Source organism: Urocampus carinirostris, chromosome 1, assembly GCF_059441175.1.
Source record: "Urocampus carinirostris isolate Australia breed hairy pipefish chromosome 1, RoL_Ucar_1.0, whole genome shotgun sequence".
NCBI lineage: Eukaryota > Metazoa > Chordata > Actinopteri > Syngnathiformes > Syngnathidae > Urocampus > Urocampus carinirostris.
Window position 1 is genome coordinate 46,736,645 of NC_142349.1, and position 19,670 is coordinate 46,756,314.

A 19,670-nucleotide genomic window follows, 5' to 3' on the forward strand; every position below is an offset into this window, starting at 1 on the left:
TAATGCATTTTACCTGTCTAAAATCCAGGAGAGCCCAACCGTAGAACTGGTCGACTTTCACTTTGCTGACAGTGAGAAGGACAAAACCGATAAAATCACCTCCAACATGGATGACCACACTTTAAATATGGATGAGAACCTCTTAAAAATAGATGACTGGGCATCTAACTTGGACGAAAATAAAATTGAAGCTTGTAGTGCACGGTGGGATGCTGAGGAGACAGACTGTGAAAACACAGAGCCAGGTAAGAAATTTAAGACATTAAACCCAACAGACATTCAGCCAAGTAACCTAGATGATGGATGTTATGACTTTTCCTCCAGCTTTTGTGTTTGAGGCTGATCTTGCTCTTGGTCACCAACCTTCAGCTAACACAGCTGAACTGCTTGAAACACCGGTGTCCCCTACAAATAGCCCTCAATCACCAAAATTGGCAACTACCGCAATGAACCGGTTTATGGTTTCAAGATTCTCCATCACCCACGTGTCTGATACAACTGCACCTACAGGTTAGTTTCAACCTCCCCAAACAATAGTTTAAAAGTCTGCTAAAAGTTTAATTTATACGGTCAGTTAATGAATGATGTAATCAAAAATTTAAACAAATGTTTTTCATTCCAAACAGGAAATGCCGAAAACAGTCCAAAAAATTAGAAGCCACCAATGGACTTCAACCCATTTATTGCAACCCTTTTCAAAGCAAAACGTCATTCCATATAATGTTTTACAGACTTTTTAATTACTGGTTGATGTTATCTGCCTGGTTTGGGACCTTTTATGAGACAGTGCCTCTTATTTTAAAAAAAAACCCTTTGAGGTGATTAGCATACTTTTTAATGTACAGGAATGCTGCTAACGACATCACTCAGAAAGGAAGGATGTACCCTAAAGTATACGCCAAACATACTGTGGTAGCTCAAAGTTTGCATCAAAGATCATTTTGTTAGTTATAAAACGGTAAGTGCTTTATTTTTTTTCATGACAATGTTTCAATTTTTGGGCGGGCTCCACTGAACATTACCTTAAGACTGTTATAGGCTTTAATTTGTTTTCCGCGCAAATGTGGCCAGCATACAATAATATCTTTTCATTTTAAAGGTTATGAGGAAATGTTTTTGGTAAAAAGGCACGAGTCCAAATTAAGAGTACAAAATGGCAATATAAGAAATGCCGCTGCTCAGAGGCTTATGAAGAATTTTTAAATCCAAATAAAATTCTGTGAGGCTTTTACTGACAGTGTTTTAAGCTCTCTCTTAGAGAAATGTTCAAGTGTTGTTATTAGTGTTATTTTAGGGATGTGCAGAGCTGATTGGGTTTGAAATTATGACACCCAAAAAATACTTTTAATCCTCAAGATGTTTAAGAGATTTTGCAATGTCAGTTTGAGCAGTGTTTCTCAAGTTACATTTGAGCCAAAGCACTTTGTTCATTGAAATCATTTTTGATGCGCGCCGCCTAAATGCAAGTTCTCGGCCATAGATTAGTTTTTCATTCAAAAGTGTGAAGCTATATGGTATGATTTAACCCAAGTTGAAAATATAAAATATATATAAATCAAAATGACTTCAAAATAAACATTATTCGTGGTTAGTGTGGTTCAGATCGTAAAACAGGTAGATCATTTTGGTAAGTAATCTGGTTATTTTTTTTAAATGAAAACATTTGGGGTATTCTAAACTTTTTTTGCAGTTTGACTACCTTCTAACCTCTTTTTTAAGTAATGGTGAATTGACAGAAACGGTCTGCCAGTGCAAGCATTTTATCAGCTAACAGTCAGCAAAATTATTAACCCATACTACCTTCTGGGCACATGTTTATGAAAACAACGATCTGCTGCCACTTAATGATATATAAAAAAATAATCTAGTGTTCTCTGGATTACAGGAGACTCAATAACACTAACTATTTAAGCGTTAACTATTGCTTTTGTCCCCGTTAAAAGGCCTTTGTCAAATCTTTTTTTTTTTTTAATTTACACAACATAAAAAATAATCTTGACTTCAGACTTGTATTTTAGTCTATGGCTGGTTCATCAATTTCTAAGTCTTCGTGCATAAATAAACCGCTCCAACGATTGCAAAAGAGTTCAGTTTTGGTAAAAGTTTGCCTACTCCTGTTTTAAACAAGCATGTTTTTCTTTTTAATATTCTGGAGACAGATTGTGTTTTGCACGTTTCAACACACTTTTTGCTAAATGATCCGTTTGTTGGCACTGATTTCCAACGCTACACGTGTGCACATACTGATTGAGGAACACTGCCTGAGATCAGTGGTCCCCAACTGGTCTGACCTCAGAACACGCCATTCCACCCTAATGACAAGCTAGGACCCAAATCAAAAAAATAAATTCCACTTCTCAAATGTATTCAATAAAAGAATTGTGCCATTTAAAAAGAGATAGTAGAATATATTCACACATTTCCTCAAAGAAACAAAATTACATGCAGAACCAAAACGACTAAGTACTGTATATACTCGCATATAAAATAGCATCGCATATAGGCCACCCCTTAAAATTTCTTTAAAATAGCCATACTAAAATAAATTAAAAATATGGATAAAGCGTGGACCTAAACATCAATAAATACAGATTGATATATTGTAAAAAAAGCTCAAAATATAACATTTTTAAACCATTTACTGTACCTTCCAACATCGCTTCAATGTCAGACACTTGTACATCATTTTAGGATTTTGGATCGTTTCCTTCTTTGACTCGATCGTTGTCACCGTTTTCCTACTTTTCCTTCCCAATAAATTTCTTGGGACCCATTATTAGGGACAGAAAAATGATATGAAACCAACAAAATTGAAATAGAATGAGATGTGGTCCCTTTCAAACGCCGATTTTCTGAACAGGTAGAAGAGCTCGAGCAGGGCATGATCGCCATCTACTGTTATGGAGTGTAACTGACCTTCCAACTTTTCTTCTTCTTAGCATTATTTTGCCAAGCAAACGACCCGCAATCCACTTAAAACCGATCCGCGACCCACTTTTGGGTCCTGACCCACCAGTTGAGGAACACTGCTTTAGACAATGCAAAATGAATAACAAACAAATGTGTGGTCAGTGTTTGCAAAAAATGAGGCATCAAGAAAAGCCTAATGGAACAGAAAAAAAATACATATACAATATTTTAGTACAATAGTTAGTACTCTGTATGGTGGCAGGTGTCTAAAGAACACTTACGAATGTGTCAAATATGGTGGTAAAATTGTAGAGGTCATCAGTGTAATAACAGTGGAAATATGCAAATCAATTCAAAGGTATCTAAAACCAAAGGGACATTTTAAGGCACTTTGAAGTGAAGCAGCGTTATCAATGTGCAGTAGTCCACAAAGCTCTTTTCTATGTCTATGTATTGCATATTGTGTCTTTGTCGCTCTGGAAGAGACATGTTCATAATGCCACATGTTACATATCGTATCAATGTTAATTGACTATGTAGCAGCTAGCTTGACTTGAATTACTGCCGGAGTGGCTTCCTTTCGATAATCAATGGCATTTGAGAAAGGCGGCTCGTTCTTGGCATCAATCGTATCCACAATCATTCTTGTCCATGCTTCGTCATTTACGGCTGTTGTACGATTCTACAAACAATATATACAAATGCTTCCTCATGGCTGGCTGTGTGTCTCATTATTTGTCGCTCAAGACTGTTTTAAAAGAAAATGAATTCCACTAATAAAGTCATAGTTAATCCTTTCCCCCCCCTGTAAAGATGTGGAAAGATTCAGATTGTCCAGCAAGAATATGGTGACATAATCAAAGGAAATGTGTTTATAATACACAGAAGAGAATCTTTCTCTGAATTAAATAAACCTACTTCAAATGACATTGTGTATTATGTAGCGCCATCTAGTGGTAGAGAAAAACCTTATAAAAACAATATTAGTTTGAAAAATTAGCAAAAATAAATGTACTGTCATATAAACGTGCAATATATATATATATATATATATATATATATATATATATATATATATATATTTGCATTTATTATACATAACATGAGACTAACATACAGTGAACCGACATGGTTGTCCGCCATCTTGCTGCAAAGGGACCCCGGAAACTAAAAAAACTTGTGAAAGGCTGGGCAAATTTTTTTTTAAGAAAAATGGTTTGGTCACTTGAGTCTCCGTTGTCTGTCGTCTTCCTTGTGCTTTGAAGCATTGTTTTCGGTTGCACTACACATCACAGCTACATCTAGTGGATAATTATTACATAGCGTCCCTTTAAGAAAATGAGCACTATGTCTATGAAAAGTCATAAGATGTTGAACATAGCCGTTAAGCAGATGTTTTTTTTAAAATGTTGGTAAAGATTTTAATTTTATACTGGTAAAAAAAACTTTTTTTTTTCAAAGCAGTTATTTTATTTCTATATGTTCAGTTTTTGAATACAAATGAAGTGTCTCCTTCCAGTGTAAGGTTCGCCTGAACATCAGCCCGGTTCTTAATATCTGAAATGCTTGCTATATAAGAAATAAAAACCGGGAGACTGCATACTATTTACTGGATGTTAGAAAGATTAAATACACGACATTGGTGGCTTTTTCAGCATGACGCGGAATAAGTCTGTCTTATGGTACTTGGTCTTATTCTGTCTTGGCCGCCCACCCAAGCAGGGGTCTCTTCTCCTGCCTATGTGAGACCCAATTGTTATAACTGGTTCGAACTGGATAACACGTGCATGAATGTTTTTAGATAGTAAGACGTCAATAAGAAAGGTAACAGCAACCTAGCGGTTCAGGTCAAATCTTTTTTCTAATATCTGAAAGGCTTAATCTATTACTTGTAACACAGTTGTCCAACTATTTGTATAATATTTCAAATTCTGGACCTTCTCGACTACTTGGTTGACCTGTAATACACTAGTAAACTTAAAATCTGAGAGCATTTTGCAATCTTCACACAGAACATAACACTTGCTTGTCAGGTGAAAGTTTGCGTCCATGACACACATTACTGATTTGTGCTGTACTAGCTGACTTCATATGAAAGATAATTTAAATAAAATGAGAATAAAGAAAACAATACAAAAAATAATGGAGGGACTAAAAACAATACATTCAGTGAAAACACAATAGTATGGAACATGTCCACGATGATTTATTTTCATAATTTATGCACTTTCTGTACAGAAGAATTTGAATACAAACAGAAAATAACATGTGACCAAAACAAAGTGAAAGCTATATCAAAAGTAATTAAAAAACGAAACAAAAGCATTTGAAACTCACTCCCCAAATGGCCTTTAAAGCTTGACCCATAAAGCCTCAGTGTAAAACACTCATTATTCACTATTTTTGCAATTTAATTTATCCGTCCTAATAGCTCATTCACACCTGTCATTATTTTGATTCCAACAATGTCCTCACAACCAAGATGAGCAAAATATGAGAACCAGTGACCAAAAGCTCTATTAATATTGTGCCTTATCAGATAAGCTACTCTTTCAAAAGCTAATTAGAAGCAAAAAATAAGATTTCATTCATGTATGCACTGAAAAGTCATGTCATTTCTATCCGGCATAATGGCTATCATTCATATTAGAAAGAATAACGTTGTGTAACTGCAAAATTGCTTTTTTTGTGAAATTGCAATAAGGTAGTATTAGAAAAGCAAAAAAAATCTTAGTAATAATACAATTAAAAAAAAAAAAAAACTCAGACAAAATAGTGGAAGGCACGGTTCCCACATTATTTTGGATACGCAACTAGAAATTGAAGCACATTCTACTAAAATTAACGACATTCGGTCATATTAACAGGCAGGGGCGAGGGGGCAAGGAGGTTCGGGTGTTAGCGCAAAATGTTTCTTGCAATAATATATAAGGTACAATTACAAATTTGAGTACAGACGCTGCCCTACTTACAAACGAGATTCCGGACGATCGTTGGCAAGTTGGATTTGTCCGTAAGTTGCTTCAGTGCTATATTTTGTATGTTTAAGGCTTTTATAAGTAACCTGTATTGTTTTGTACTAAAAAAAAAAATAAACATTTCATAAAGTAATATGCTCTATAAAAGATAAATAAAGTTAAGTTTAACTTACTTTTGGAAGATGAGCTTCAAAAGTTAGACGACTTCCTTTTCCGTGGTAGAGTGTGGCCAAAAAAAGTAATCCAACCGTTTTTTTTGACCGCATCAAGCATTCTTATTCAACTTTTATTTCAAATGAAACGGCTCGCCTCTTCTTTACACCAACCATATTAAGTTCTTAGCGCGCTGGAGATACAGTAAAGAATTTTTACACACGAACTCGGAAGAGGAAGAGCCACACGCTGGTAGCAGCGGAAAGAAGCACTACAGTAGTGTCCTGTACTCGTAGAAAAGTGCACAATTAAAAAATATAATTTACAGCAATGTAATGATATTTTTCGAGGTCCCGAAAAAAATATTCCTATCTACCGTTTTTCGTAAGTCGAATGGTTGTAAGTAGGAGAGCGTCTGTTATATTTGTCCTAGATTTTCCCTAACCGGTACTTGTTTGCTTTGCTCATCAAATATATCAAAATGTAACGTTCATCGGTGATTTAAAAAAGGTTGTTTTCTGAGAAGGAAGTCTTGCCTTTTTGAGTGAAAAAAATAATATTAAAAAAAGTGATATGATACATGAGTTCAATTGCCACTCTATGAAACAACTTTAGAAGGTCAGGGTGGTACAAAGTCGTAATATCCTACACTTGTTTTCCACTAAATCAAAGTTTTTGTGAAGAAACATTTGTTTCCCCAAATATTACAACTTTTGTGATATCACGTGTGTAGTATGAGAAGTCCTACTATTCCGACATGGGTTAGTTTTAAAGTGGGAGGGGTAAACCCACGAGATTTCTTTTAACATTCAAATTTTGTTGTCCAAAAAGTTGCGTCTTGCTGAAATACTAACCTTGCTGTCATACTGACTTCTTGAATGAGATTGTCATGTAGTATTTAAAGTTTACATTGATGTTGAGACTTATTTGAATGCATTAAGCAGACTTGTTGTATTAATTGTATACAAAAAGTGCTTGGAAGTTTTTTTTTATAGGAACGCTATTTTCTACTCAGTACAGCTGCAAAGGGAGCCCAGCTTGTGTGTAGCTTCATTTGAATAATAATTTATCCTTTCCTTTAATTGTTAAGGTGAAGATAAAATGTAGGGCCAACTCATTCAACTTTGGCATTTTCCAACAACTGTTTCTGTATTAGAGGTAAGATCTTAAGCCCGGGCCGAAATTTATTTCACTTCAGTTTGGGGCTTTAGGCTTTTCTCTGGGTGCGCGACAGGGGGATTGAATCAGCCGCGCAAATCCTTTGCCGTGTGACACAAAGAAAAACATAACAATGATGGGTGGATAATAAAAACAAAAAGAGTCAGCAAAAGAGAAGCGCGGACCGGTCTTCACAAATAAAATATGATAATTTGGGGTCTCTACAAGCACACTCCCTTGAAACAGGTCAATTGTTCAAGCTGGGGCATGCTTTAATATTAGTGGGCTTGGGTCAGATTTTTTTAGGCTAGATGTTATCTCTATTCTTTATTAAAGAAAAACAAAACTTAACACGCTCATTAGTGGCACAAACGTTTACTGCAAGCTTCTAGTAGAAGATGGTGGCAGACCGGTCTTCAGTGAAGGTGGGCCGAAGATAGACTTCCATGGAACGGTCACTGTGGGGAGAGGAAAGGGCAGGGGGCGTACAATCAACGTGAACAATCATCCACTTTTTCACATAAGGTACGCAGCAGCCAAAGCCGGGACCACCGTGTGCCTTCCCAAGCCTTCTATTCATGTTTTGCAAGCGCGAGACACCCAAGCGTGCAGTGTTAGGAATAAAAACAAATCAAATAAGAGCCGAAAACGAGATCCAGCAAATCCTACAGAAGCCTGGCAGCCATTGAGAGAAGCAAGAAGTTGGAATAAAAAGCGTGACGGAGGCGTTGGACTTACAGAGGTCCTGTTCCCTCAGAAGCGGGATAATTCTGGACCCAAACTGGAAGGTAAAGAGCACCTTTGTGTTGGAATGGATTAACTTAACCTGTAGGTTTGCCAATGAGCATACTCAATGAAAAACACAATGATAAAGTACAACAGTGCAACCTTGTAATGTGGATCAAAATATTTCCACTCAATTTTCTCATTCAGATTGAGCAAGATCTTTCTGGATAATAACTTTGCCATGAAAAGTAGTTCATATAGCTGTATATCTTTAATTGTTTATTCACTTTCGTCAGGGGAATCTGATGAAAACTTGCCAAATCTGGACAGCACCACTGACATATTCATCTAAAATAGGGATAAGATCTTAAGCCCAAGTTGCAGCTAAAATGTAAATCATTACGTTTGGGTTGGGTTTCTCTCTCGCTACCTGTTTTTAAAAAAATTATCAACCCGTCATTGTTATTTGTCTCTGTCTCTGCCTTAAAAGTACCACGCTACAGCTGCCGCAGTTCATGGCCCTAGTTTTAACCCGTCAAAATGACAAACAACCTTACATTTCGTCAATGAAAGAGAATTGTCGGTTACTGTAACCTCTGCAGACAGAGAGCGCTTATAAATGTTTGTTTAGTTAGATATCCTTATAAAAAACTGGCTTTAATAATCATAAATCACCTCTCTTCCCCCCATTTATTTTTTAGGCCTGATCTTACCTTATATCCACAGCTGTGTTTCCCAACCGTTGTGGAACAAAGGGACACTTATTTTATGAAAAAATAGCCGTCTAACATTTACAAAAAAAAAAAAAAAAAAAAAAAAAAAAAAAAAAAAAAACATTTGTGTGCGTTTTTAAAGCTTATAAGTTCTGAATTGACAGTACAAACCCTTTTTCTTATTGGTGATCAATGTAGCTCACGAGGTAAAATATGAAATAAAATTTGTTTATATCTGCTGTAATTTGAGATTTTTCAAACCTGATAGTTTGAACCTGGTTATCAAGCTTTACTACATTTTTAATCTTTTTCTAGAAAACTGTCATGCTCTTAAAATGAGAAAAACTGTTTGCCAAGTGGAACATTTTTTTTACAAAGTTCTATATATTTTTATCTACTTTTTAGTAATACTTGAAATCAGCAAAATATTGTGAATTTAAAAAACAACAATATATTTGATATATTTTATTATGTATAATAAAATAAGTTAAATATTAAATATACTGTCCTACCTCATGAGCAAATACTTAGTATAAAAAAAGAAAAGCAATCTGTTGCCACCTACTGATATGAATAATCTTAGTTACTCTGAATGACTGGAAAGAAACCAACAAAATCGAGCAATGATAAGCTTTTTTGGTCAAGATGAGATTGGGCAATTTCCTGTGGCACACTAGACAAGGTCTCATGGAACGCTATAGTGCGTCCCGGCATACTGGCTGTAAAACACTGATCCTAAAGACTGACTGGACCGTTTATTAAAAAAAAAGCCCCCCCCAAAAATAGAAAACTTTAAACGATTGATTTATTTTAATGAATACATAAATACATGCAAATTGACTGTAGAGTGTATCCTATTACACTAGAGATTTGCATTTTGGCACCCGGTATTGAAATTTTCTTATCGTTTTATTTTTGTTTTCTGAATAAATCCAGTTTAAAATGAGTTTGGATGTTTTTATTTGAAAACAAACCTATTTCCGCGGTTTCCACAATGCCATTAAATATCAAAACACAAGATGGCAGCAAAACTAAGAGTTAAGTAGGAATGTGGGTAGAGAGAATTTTTTTTAATCCTTGTATGTCAAAGATGGCTAAATTAAGCCCTTGGTTGTACAATTAAGAGGCTGGAGAATACAACAGCATTTTAAATATGATCTTCGGAAAAAAGAATCAAAAGTGCCTAGCTGCCAATTTATTGTGCTTCTAATTTTCAACTACCTCAACTGAGGGGGAAATCCACCAAATGGTGATGTATTAATTGGTGTTTAGATGTTTTCTGGCGTACCATGTAGGAGAGGCACAAGGTACTATATTGATTTGATGTAACCTTTTTTTTGTCAAATTGGCGAGAGTTATTGATAGATTTACCAAGTACACAAAAAATGCATTTGTTTAAATTGCAAACTCCCTAATGATTATTGTTTCTAGTAATGACTACAGTCTGCCCCATCATTTGATGAATTTCGCTCCACCTGAGGTTGCACTGGAATGATCAGACACACACACACACACAATGAAAGTAGAACACATGTATCACATGCTAGAAGTGGAGACGGCCATCATCACGTATGTATGGAGGACCAATTCTGACATAGGTATAAATAAATGTATAAATGAAAAAATACCCAAAAATGTATGCCAAAAAATGAACAAACACATAGATAAATCACATATTGCCTAGATATATGTATGAATTCACTTTATTTATATAATTTTGCATTTTCTCATTTATTTAGGTATTCATATTGTTGGGTATTTTGTCTCATTTTAATCATATATTTTTGCATTTTGTCATTCATTTAATCACAACTTTATTCAAATGAGGAGGTGGGTCGAACTGGATGAGCTTTTCACCTCTTGGTTGAGTGAGTCCATCAATCAACTGCAATGTCTTTCTTCATCACTAATCATCCATTGCTGGGAAGCTCAGACAACAGGGCCGCTTTTGAATAACATTTTGTTGTGACAAAATACACAAAAAAAACCCCAACTACATCACATTTTACACGACAAAATGAATGACAGAATGCAAAAAATAAAATTATCAAGCTGCATTTATGTGATAGATTCAGGTATCATGTTATTCCTTTATCAGAGCATTTATTCATATGGCATATATTTATAGGTATTTGTTCAAACATTTATTTCTGCATATGGCATAATCGATCCCGCATAGTGGGGAGTGTTTGGAAGTCAAACGCGGCAAAAAAGAAAAACAAAAAAACACATCACAAAAAAGCTGGAGAAGTGTGTCAGCTGCCAGGAATTTCACTCTACATCATAGACACAGAGGGCAACACGGGTGCTAAAGCGGTAAGGGCCAGGGTGAAATAGCAGAGACGCATGCCGGGATAGGCGGTGGTCCACAAAACAGACTTAAGAAGGAAACCTGTTCAAGTTAGAGCCAGGCAATGTTCACAAGTAAAAGATTTCCCGCCACACAGGACCATTTATTAATATATAGAGATATGTTTTATTTAGAATAATTTTTGTAAAAAGTCACCATACATTCAGGGTCTGTTCTTTTCATTTTTCTTAAATCACATGATCTGATATCCTTCCACAGCATGCATAAGATAAAACAACTAATCAGTCTTGTACAAAGACCACAATTGCTTGGAGGAAAATAGGGAAGGGGGAAAAAGGACACAGCCACCCCGGGAGGTACAATCAGAAAAAAAGAGCAAGCTGCAAAGGAAACAGAGAAAAATAAAATGGCTGCATATCCTCAACAAACTCACAGCGGTTATCCAAGGCGAACCATTTTGCACAAAGAAGACCAAACTCAATGAGTGGCAGCCCACCCAAAAGAAACTGCAGCGGTCATCCAAAGAAGAATACAGTGCAATTCGGTGGACAGACAGAAACAAGTCAGATATCGATATAGAGAAGAGAAACACGCGATATATTCATCAAGCTTGCCTGCACAAAAAATAAAAATACAGAAATAAATAAAAATAAGTGTTGCGAAAGGCATTGGACACGCTAATCAGCCCAGGAAATACAGCGGATATATCGAGTGAACACACCCCTCCTAAAATACCAACCCCTTTTTTTTGGCTTATTGAGATGTCAAAAAGCAAACAAATTTTATAACATTAAAATTTGTAAAATCACATAGCTTTATTAGATTGAATCTAATCAACTTGTGCAGCTGCTTTTGTTGTGGGCTTTTGAACAGTCCTACTCAGAATAATGATACAAATGGATGCCGATTATTTCTTTTTCAGTAATGAAAATATTTGATGCCTGCCGTGCTTACTTCGTTGATGCGACAGCGTTGCGGTTTTCTGCATTTCCCAAAAATTGCCCATTAAGTGGGTATGAAATTTTGTCCCAACACCAGCTGAGAGCATTGCCGTAAGCCCCATCTACATACAAGTTTGGCTAGCATTAGTGTTTATATCGCAGCTCCCTAAATGCTACAATTGAAAAACTATGTTAGTCTCCCTCATTAACATTTTTGTTGTATTGCTATACTGTTTCGTCTAGAAAACAGAAAAGACCCAAAGAAATACAAACATGGTGAACAAAGGCTTCTAGGCAGAACTTGGTTTTCTTTGCAAATTCAAATTTACAGTTTAGACAAATCCAAGCATGTTGAAGCATATTTGAAACGTGTTTTTTTGAGTTGTTATCGTTTACGTGTTAATCAAATCAGACCCTTTTTTGTCTTTGAATGGTAGTGTGCATATCAAGAGTTGTAGAAAATAGATTGAACTTGTCCTAGGTTCAGCGACCAACCACAATTCAACCGATTTCTCAAGCAGAGCCATGCTCATTGGCTAATGCCTGAAAAAAAACGTGATTTCATGTCAAAATGGCCGCCCCGAGAGATGGATTGGTCAGAGATGGATAAAAAAAAAAGTCGATATTGCAACTTAACTGAGGGAAGAATCTTACATAACCATAATCTCTGCTGTGAGCCTCTCATGCGCAATAGCGTATCTGTCTCAAGCGGTAACATATAAAAAAAAAATGGCCATGTCACCCAAAACTTCTAAAGTTTGGGAACATTTCAGCCAGGATACAGTCAAAAAAAAAAAAAAAAAAAAAAAAAAAAAAAGAATCTTCCGTATCATGGTACTACCTCTATAATGCATGAATATTTAAAGACAGTTGAATGAAACTGAGTCTGACTCGCCTCTCTAAGATCCATGTAACATTCAGGACTATACGGTTTTGATGACATGCATTGAAAATTTTATATTCGTATATTTTGCTACAAAAGATATCTTAAGCATTATGCCATGTGCCCGACCAAAGTATTTGAAAAAGAATTCATGCAAATGTCATGTTAAAACTCTTTCATTTCATACTGTTTATAATTGTTACATTCTTTTGTTAGACTTGGCAGTTTCTCACTGATTATACTTCACAAAATGCACTTATGATTTATTTGTTGATAGAAATATAAGAATATTTTTTGTACTGATGCTGATGAATCTGATCTCGTTTACAGGGATAAAAAAAGGTTGACTTGATTTGAAATCATTATTATACTTTCCCTAAAAATGGAAGGAAATGTATGGATTTATGTCTCTACTGTGCATTGTGTCTAATCGGTTTAAAATAGGTGTATTTCTTTATTGAACCCATTTTTCTGTGTTTATTATCATCTGCCACATGATTAAATCAACTTCATGCTAAATTTAAGAAAACATAAAAACTATTATTTGGCTAAACGTTTTGATATTCTGTGACTAGTCAATTATTATAGCCCCCAATGTGTAATATTGATCACTAAATGGCATTGGTATGAGCATCTCATTGATCCAAACCTATGATTTTCTCTAAAAATTAACAGTGGTAGGATAGTTCATGTATTTCTGCCAAGTATTCAAAACAATGTTTATTTGTTTACTGAATCAAAGTTTTTTTGTAACACTAGGATGCACTAAGTAAATATTGCACACTGTGCCTTTAAAACAATTGTTAGTTGCAGCGCTAGTTGGAACTAATAAAACAAATTTTGTTATAAATGTGCCGTTTCTCACCATAGTTATGCAAATATGTCACAAATGATTCCACCACAAAGTTGTTTGCTTTAGAGCTGTGACATCATTGAAGGGACACAACAGTTTCAAAATGGAGAATCCCATTAACACAACATGTGAGGTCAGCTCTGAAACAGACAGCGACTTCAGTTAGGCGATTGTGGCTTTTCCTTTGGTTTTGACACGTGTGTTGCGGTTGGTATAGTTTTGTCCAGCTAGCTCCCCGTTTCCGTGTTGGTAGCTCTCCAAGTGTTTCTTGTGCCAGATAGCCCTTTTTTGGCTGCTTGCCCTTTGTTGTACCATTAGTGCACCTGCGGCGCAATGCCTGGGCATTCTTTACAAATACTGCCAAAACTTTGCTTAAAACACCTCTTTGACTAATTAACACTTTAAAACAAAATGGCGACTGGCTTGTGAGTGTGCTGGAGTTCCTCTGATGGTGTCACAGCTCAAGATGACAAAGATGAGACATGTCACTATCAAAATGCATTATCTTGGAAAAGAATTGGAAGATGAAATTGTATTGCACCAGCCCAAAAATGCACAATTAGGAAGGAAAAACATACATAAGTCGCAATGCAGCAAAGTCACATTTTTGCGGGAAATTTATTTGATAAAATCCAACACCGAAAATATACTGGTCATCTTTAAGGCCAATTTAAAATTAGAATAAAATATAGAGCAACAGGCTAAATAAGTGTACTGGATATTAATGTAAATAATCGACATGCCTGGTAATGTCAGTAACGACGTAACATATTATATTCAGATAACTCTAGCATAAAGAACATGTTAACCAAACGACCATTTTCACTCCAAATCACTAAATCCAATAAAGTCTTCATCCTAGGTGTCTTTTTTACCGGTAAACAACTCCCCCAACACAGGAGGGACACAATTGGCCGCTTTTTCCTTCCGCTTCTATGTCGCTTATGTCAGCCTCATCGTCACCCCCGCTTCTCGCTAACTTCAAACTTTCTTTCCGCTGCCTGATTACTGTTTTCGGCTGCATATTCCACTATTTGCAGCTAGTAATCGGCAGAATAAGATTTTCTTTTCGTTCCCAAATTTGTTAAGATCTCTTCATTTCAGCAAATTTGTGTCGTGCCAAAAAAGGTTCCCCCCCACAAGAGTAAAAGATTGAAATGATAATAATAATAATAATAATAATTTCCTTTGTATTGTCATTCTTTGTAACAATGTACACAGAACGAAATCAATACAGGCCTAGAGCGCCCTCATGTGATTTGGTGTAAAAATAACATGCGAAATGATATAACAGTAATATAAATTCAAAACTCAATGACCTAAATATGTGTTCAATTCACAGAACTCTCAGAGGGGTATAAAGTTGCATTCCCGACAAAGCCAGGAAAAAAATTGCGACTTATACTGATGGATTTTATGCATACAACAGGTACAATTTCCTCACATTTTGCATGTTTAAGAATGTAGTATTACCTTTAAAGGGGTATGTTCACTTTCCACCACAAAAAAAACCCAAGTGTAAGCACGACCAGTCAGACCTTTTCCCAACTTTGTGTGCTCAACTCAAATTAAGACCAGAAGGACTGTGACAATGCCCCCTACACCTACATGTCTTTCGGCAGTCGTACATTACACAAACACGGTGTTCCATTTTTAGCGCCACAGGGTAAAAAAACAAACAGAACAAAAAATAACTAACCGTGTTCACATGCAAGGGGATAAAAGACATGGCAGGCGAGCAATGGCAGTCCCTCCGCACGCAGCCAACTGCCTTTGCTCAGAGTCCGTATCGCTGCACGCCGAGCAGGTAGGCCCCGCCCCGGGTCTCAACGCAATCCTCCACCCACCAACCGCTACTGTCTCGCCAGGCAGCCAGCAGCAGAGCATCAGAGAGGCAGTGGAAAGGCAGCACCCAGGACGGGACGGGAGGCGAGGGAGGAAGAGAGGACAGAAAGGAGGGATGAGACCGGCCTCCTCCACTCTCGGTGAAGGAGTGTGTGCGGAGGCGGCAGAGGAGGAAAAGAGACACGGGGGAGGAAAGGAGGGAAAAGGAGAAGAGGGAAAAGAAGGGCCCTTGTGCTATCCGCAGATGTCTACGTCTGTCACAATGTGTGCTGTCACACAGTCGAAATCAATTTGCCATCGGGGCTGTCACTGTGGAACAGAGAGAGAAGGAAGCTTGCCAGGTCGGACACACTCAGAGAGAGAAATGGACACGGACGACAGGACAGTCACAGGACAGACTACAAGGCAGGACACTGTCAGGGAGAAATTACAAGTCCAGACAGTGCTGAGACTGGACGAAGCATTTCCTCATCACAGAATTCTTATTTTTTTGCAATGAGAAAGTCGCAAAGATGTCTCAGCTGCCAGCTTTGCGAAAATGCACTTTTCTGTTTTAATGGGTGTCTCCTCAACAAAAAAGCAAAACGAAACACTGACAGCAGACAGGAATCAGCAGAGGGTAAAGCTTGATGACACGCGCAAAGTTGAACAGGACCAACGCTATATCCTGGCAGGCTCTTATTTAAAAGTTAGAGCTACAAAAGTGACAAAGGAAAGATAGAAGGACAGGAAACAGAAAGAAAATGACTACTTCATAACCATGGTTCAGTGTGCAAATTAAAGGTTAACGTCTGTATTTCTGTGAAAAGGGCACATTTCTAAAAATCAAAGTTAGGGTGTGTGTTCCACACAAATTTCTACATAAGTATAGTACAGTATTTGTGCAATGAGTGATTAACCATAAAATATCCCTGACCAAAATCGCGAAACATTGTATGCAATGGGAATCAAACCTGGGTCGTGGCGATGAGAGCGCCAAATTCTAACCACGAGACCACTGGTATATGTCAACAGTTATTCGTAGGGTCAATTGTGCCCTCCGATGGTGTTGCCCACCATTTCGTTAGTCACATGGGCTATGCAGCTGATGCCTAGAAGTTTCCTGTAGCATCGCATCTCCAAAGCTTGGATTTTCTTTTCCAGTTTTGTTATGAGAGTCAATGTCTTGCAAGCAAAGATGGAGGTAACTAGCGCCTGCATGCGTCTGATCTTTGATTTCGCTGCTCTGTTCTTGTCCATCGAGATGGGTTTAAGTCTGGCAAGTGCGGCTGTGGTTTAAGTTATCCTGGCTGTGATTTCTGGTTCTGACCGCTCATCTGATATGACAGCTCCAAGATATTTAAATTTAGTGACACGTTCTAGCTCTCTGTAGTTAATGGTGATGTTTGTGGTGATTCTTAGGGGATTTTTCATCTCATCTCATCAGCCGCAACGCTTATCCGCATTAGGGTCGCGGGGGGGGCTGGAGCCCATCCCAGCAATCATCGGGCAGTGGGGACACCCTGAACTGGTTGCCAGCCAATCGCAGGGCACACGGGGACAGACAACTCATTCGCTCATTCACACCTAGGGACAATTTGGACCGGCCAATTCACCTGAAATGCATGTTTTTGGAACGTGGGAGGAAACCGGAGTGCCCGGAGGAAACCCATGCAAGCACGGGGAGAACATACAAATTCCGCACAGGAAGTCTGGAGCTGGATTTGAACTCACGACAGGTTCCCATGACACGAACTGTGCCGCACAAGCGCTAACCACTGTGCCCCCGTGCTGCCCTTTAGGGGATTTTTATAAAATGTATTTATTATTTATATTATATATATATATATATATATATATATATATACATATATATGTGTTTATTATATATATGTACGTGTGTATGTATATGTACAGAATAAGAGTTATTTCCGTCGTCTTGCCTATTGAGTCAATTTATATCTTTCCGGACAACTTACTTTTTCCTCCCATCTTTAACATTCATCTGTGGTACTGTGAACTATTTATTATCCAAAATTCGGGGTGCACAATTTACACGAGTGCATGCTATATACAAACACGGTAAGTTTCACTCATATGGCAATTATTGTATAAAATTGAATTTTCCTGGTGAATTATTCTTATCTTTTGTATTTGAGTTATATTCATTTAGGAATGCCGATTATTAGTACACTTATTAAAACATTTTAAAGGAGAAGAAACTGCAAAACCATGACCATTAGCTTGATTTATTCCTGATTGGAAAGGTTTAGAAGCAGGTTTGGATTGCGCAGGTCAAATTTGAGGTAGGCAGCAAAATCAGTCTAGGTCAAAGTATTTCAATTTGCACTTGGAATAAACTGAACATGACATCACGGTTGGCAGCACGGCGGCGTAGTGGTTAGCGCTTGTGCGGCACAGTTCATGTCATAGGAACCTGCCGTGGGTTCAAATCCAGCTCCAGACATCCTGTGCGGAGTTTGTATGTTCTCCCCGTGCTTGCGTGGGTTTCCTCCGGGCACTCCGGTTTCCTCCCACGTTCCAAAAACATGCATTTCAGGTGAATTGGCCGGTCCAAAATTGTCCCTAGGTGTGAATGAGCGAATGAGTTGTCTGTCCCTGTGTGCCCTGCGATTGGCTGGCAACCAGTTCAGGGTGTCCCCTGCCCACTGCCCGGAGATGGCTGGGATGGGCTCCAGCCCCCCCCGCGACCCTAATGAGGATAAGCGGTACGGCTGATGAGATGAGATGAGATGAGATGACATCACGGTTGTGTAGGTTTAAGGGGCCAATCATGACACATCCTGCAAACGTCGCACTCAACTCAAACAAAGTGACGAGGTGCTAATGTAATTTTCGGTGGACATAAAGTGGTAAAGACGGTTTGAATGTTTTCATTTTATTTGCTAATCCTTAAAGGAGACACTGTGTAATATTTTAACACAAGATGTTGCTTGTGTGTTGCAACCAAAATCGAGTGCTACAAAACACAAGGACAAATACAAACTAGGGAGAGTCAAAGTGATCAAACGGCACCATTTGTCTCCTCATTTCCCCCGGCCTTTCACAAGGTCCACTCCTTTTAGGTGAGTTTCATGCTGTGTAAAATAAATACCAATTTCCCGACCAACGAGTATTAAAAAAAAAAAGAAAAAAAATCCTGCACGTTTATATGATAGCGCATGTATTTTTGCCTATTATTAAAATCAGTGATGCTTTTTCTTAATGGCATATATTTTTTAACTTTAGGTGGTGCTAAATAATACACAATGTCCCTTTAAAATTTACCAATAATCATAATAATAATGCCACATTCAAAGGCCGGCCCACGTTACATCGAATTTTCAACAGCTTGTTGTTATCATTGTAATGATTTGTTTCCTTTTTAAAAGACCTAACTTGTAAATTTAAATTCATTTTGTTTAAATAGAAGCCATTGTCCAACTACATTAAGAATTATTTGTCAAGTAATCTCGTTCCTTTGAATTAGACATTTTTTTTAAATACAAAGACATTCTAGATTCCATGTAAACTACAAATTTGACTCCTCCACCAACAATAAAAAGTCAATTAAACTAACAAAAAAAAGAAGCAGAACAAACAAGTCAGGTATCACATTTAAACTTAGTGAATTCAAATTCCGCATACCTGTATTTTTTTTCCAAGAAGCTCATTTTGTATATTATTAATTCCCCCAAAAGCTAATTTTGGTTTAAAAATTGCATTTGCCATGGGCACAGTGCGGGCTGGAAAAGACTTACCTTGTGGCAAAGCGACCATCATAATCCTCAATGGCAGGCTGAAAGAAACGGCAAAAAAAGTAAATAAATAATCACATTTTGCCAGCAGGTGTCAGCACACCTCAAGAAAGCCAGAAAACATACCCCGATGATGCTTTCAATGACAACTCTTGCCGACATTCCCCCTACCTGAGTGCCGAAGCCTGCCATGCTGTAGGGCCTGGGGCGGGTCTGCGCCAGACTTTGTGCCAACAGTCGGGCCGTCAGGCCGTAGTCGGGGGTAGGCAAGGACTGGTCGCTCTCCAAAAGGTTTCCCGTGCTGCTACTCTTGCCATGATGCAGGCTGGCCGGACAGGAGGAGAAAAGCCTCAGAGACTTGGTCGCCATTGATGAGTGGGACAATCAATTGAGGGGCAACAAATACAAGCCAGGATGCCACTGCACCCTATTATTCAATCTTTTTAATTTTTTTTTGTCCAT

General features: G+C 37.6%; 2 protein-coding genes across 7 annotated transcripts in view; one reads left to right on the forward strand and one right to left on the reverse strand.

The window, feature by feature from the left end:
* The window catches only part of LOC148374928 (serine/threonine-protein kinase LMTK1-like), a 37,060-nt gene extending 33,438 nt beyond the window's left edge, over positions 1 to 3,622 (forward strand). For both annotated transcript variants that reach the window (XM_088342524.1, XM_088342534.1), the window contains 3 exons: positions 29 to 245; positions 325 to 510; positions 627 to 3,622. In XM_088342524.1, coding sequence (XP_088198650.1) covers positions 29 to 245; positions 325 to 510; positions 627 to 655 — 432 coding nt within the window. In that variant the 3' untranslated portion in view covers positions 656 to 3,622. The remainder of the gene's footprint in view (positions 1 to 28; positions 246 to 324; positions 511 to 626) is intronic.
* Positions 1 to 19,670, reverse strand: part of baiap2a (BAR/IMD domain containing adaptor protein 2a) — a 117,929-nt gene that overhangs the window by 7,613 nt on the left and 90,646 nt on the right. The window contains exons 12-15 of one of the 5 annotated variants that reach the window (XM_088342575.1): positions 19,380 to 19,533; positions 19,212 to 19,249; positions 7,938 to 7,980; positions 5,095 to 7,657 (exon numbers count right to left, since the gene is read on the reverse strand). In XM_088342575.1, the coding sequence (XP_088198701.1) occupies positions 7,953 to 7,980; positions 19,212 to 19,249; positions 19,380 to 19,533 (220 nt within the window). In that variant the 3' untranslated portion in view covers positions 5,095 to 7,657; positions 7,938 to 7,952. Of the gene's footprint in view, positions 1 to 5,094; positions 7,658 to 7,937; positions 7,981 to 10,678; positions 15,483 to 15,517; positions 15,781 to 19,211; positions 19,250 to 19,379; positions 19,534 to 19,670 lie in introns of those variants that run through there. The other 4 variants (XM_088342557.1, XM_088342548.1, XM_088342566.1 and 1 more) reach the window with 4 other exon arrangements.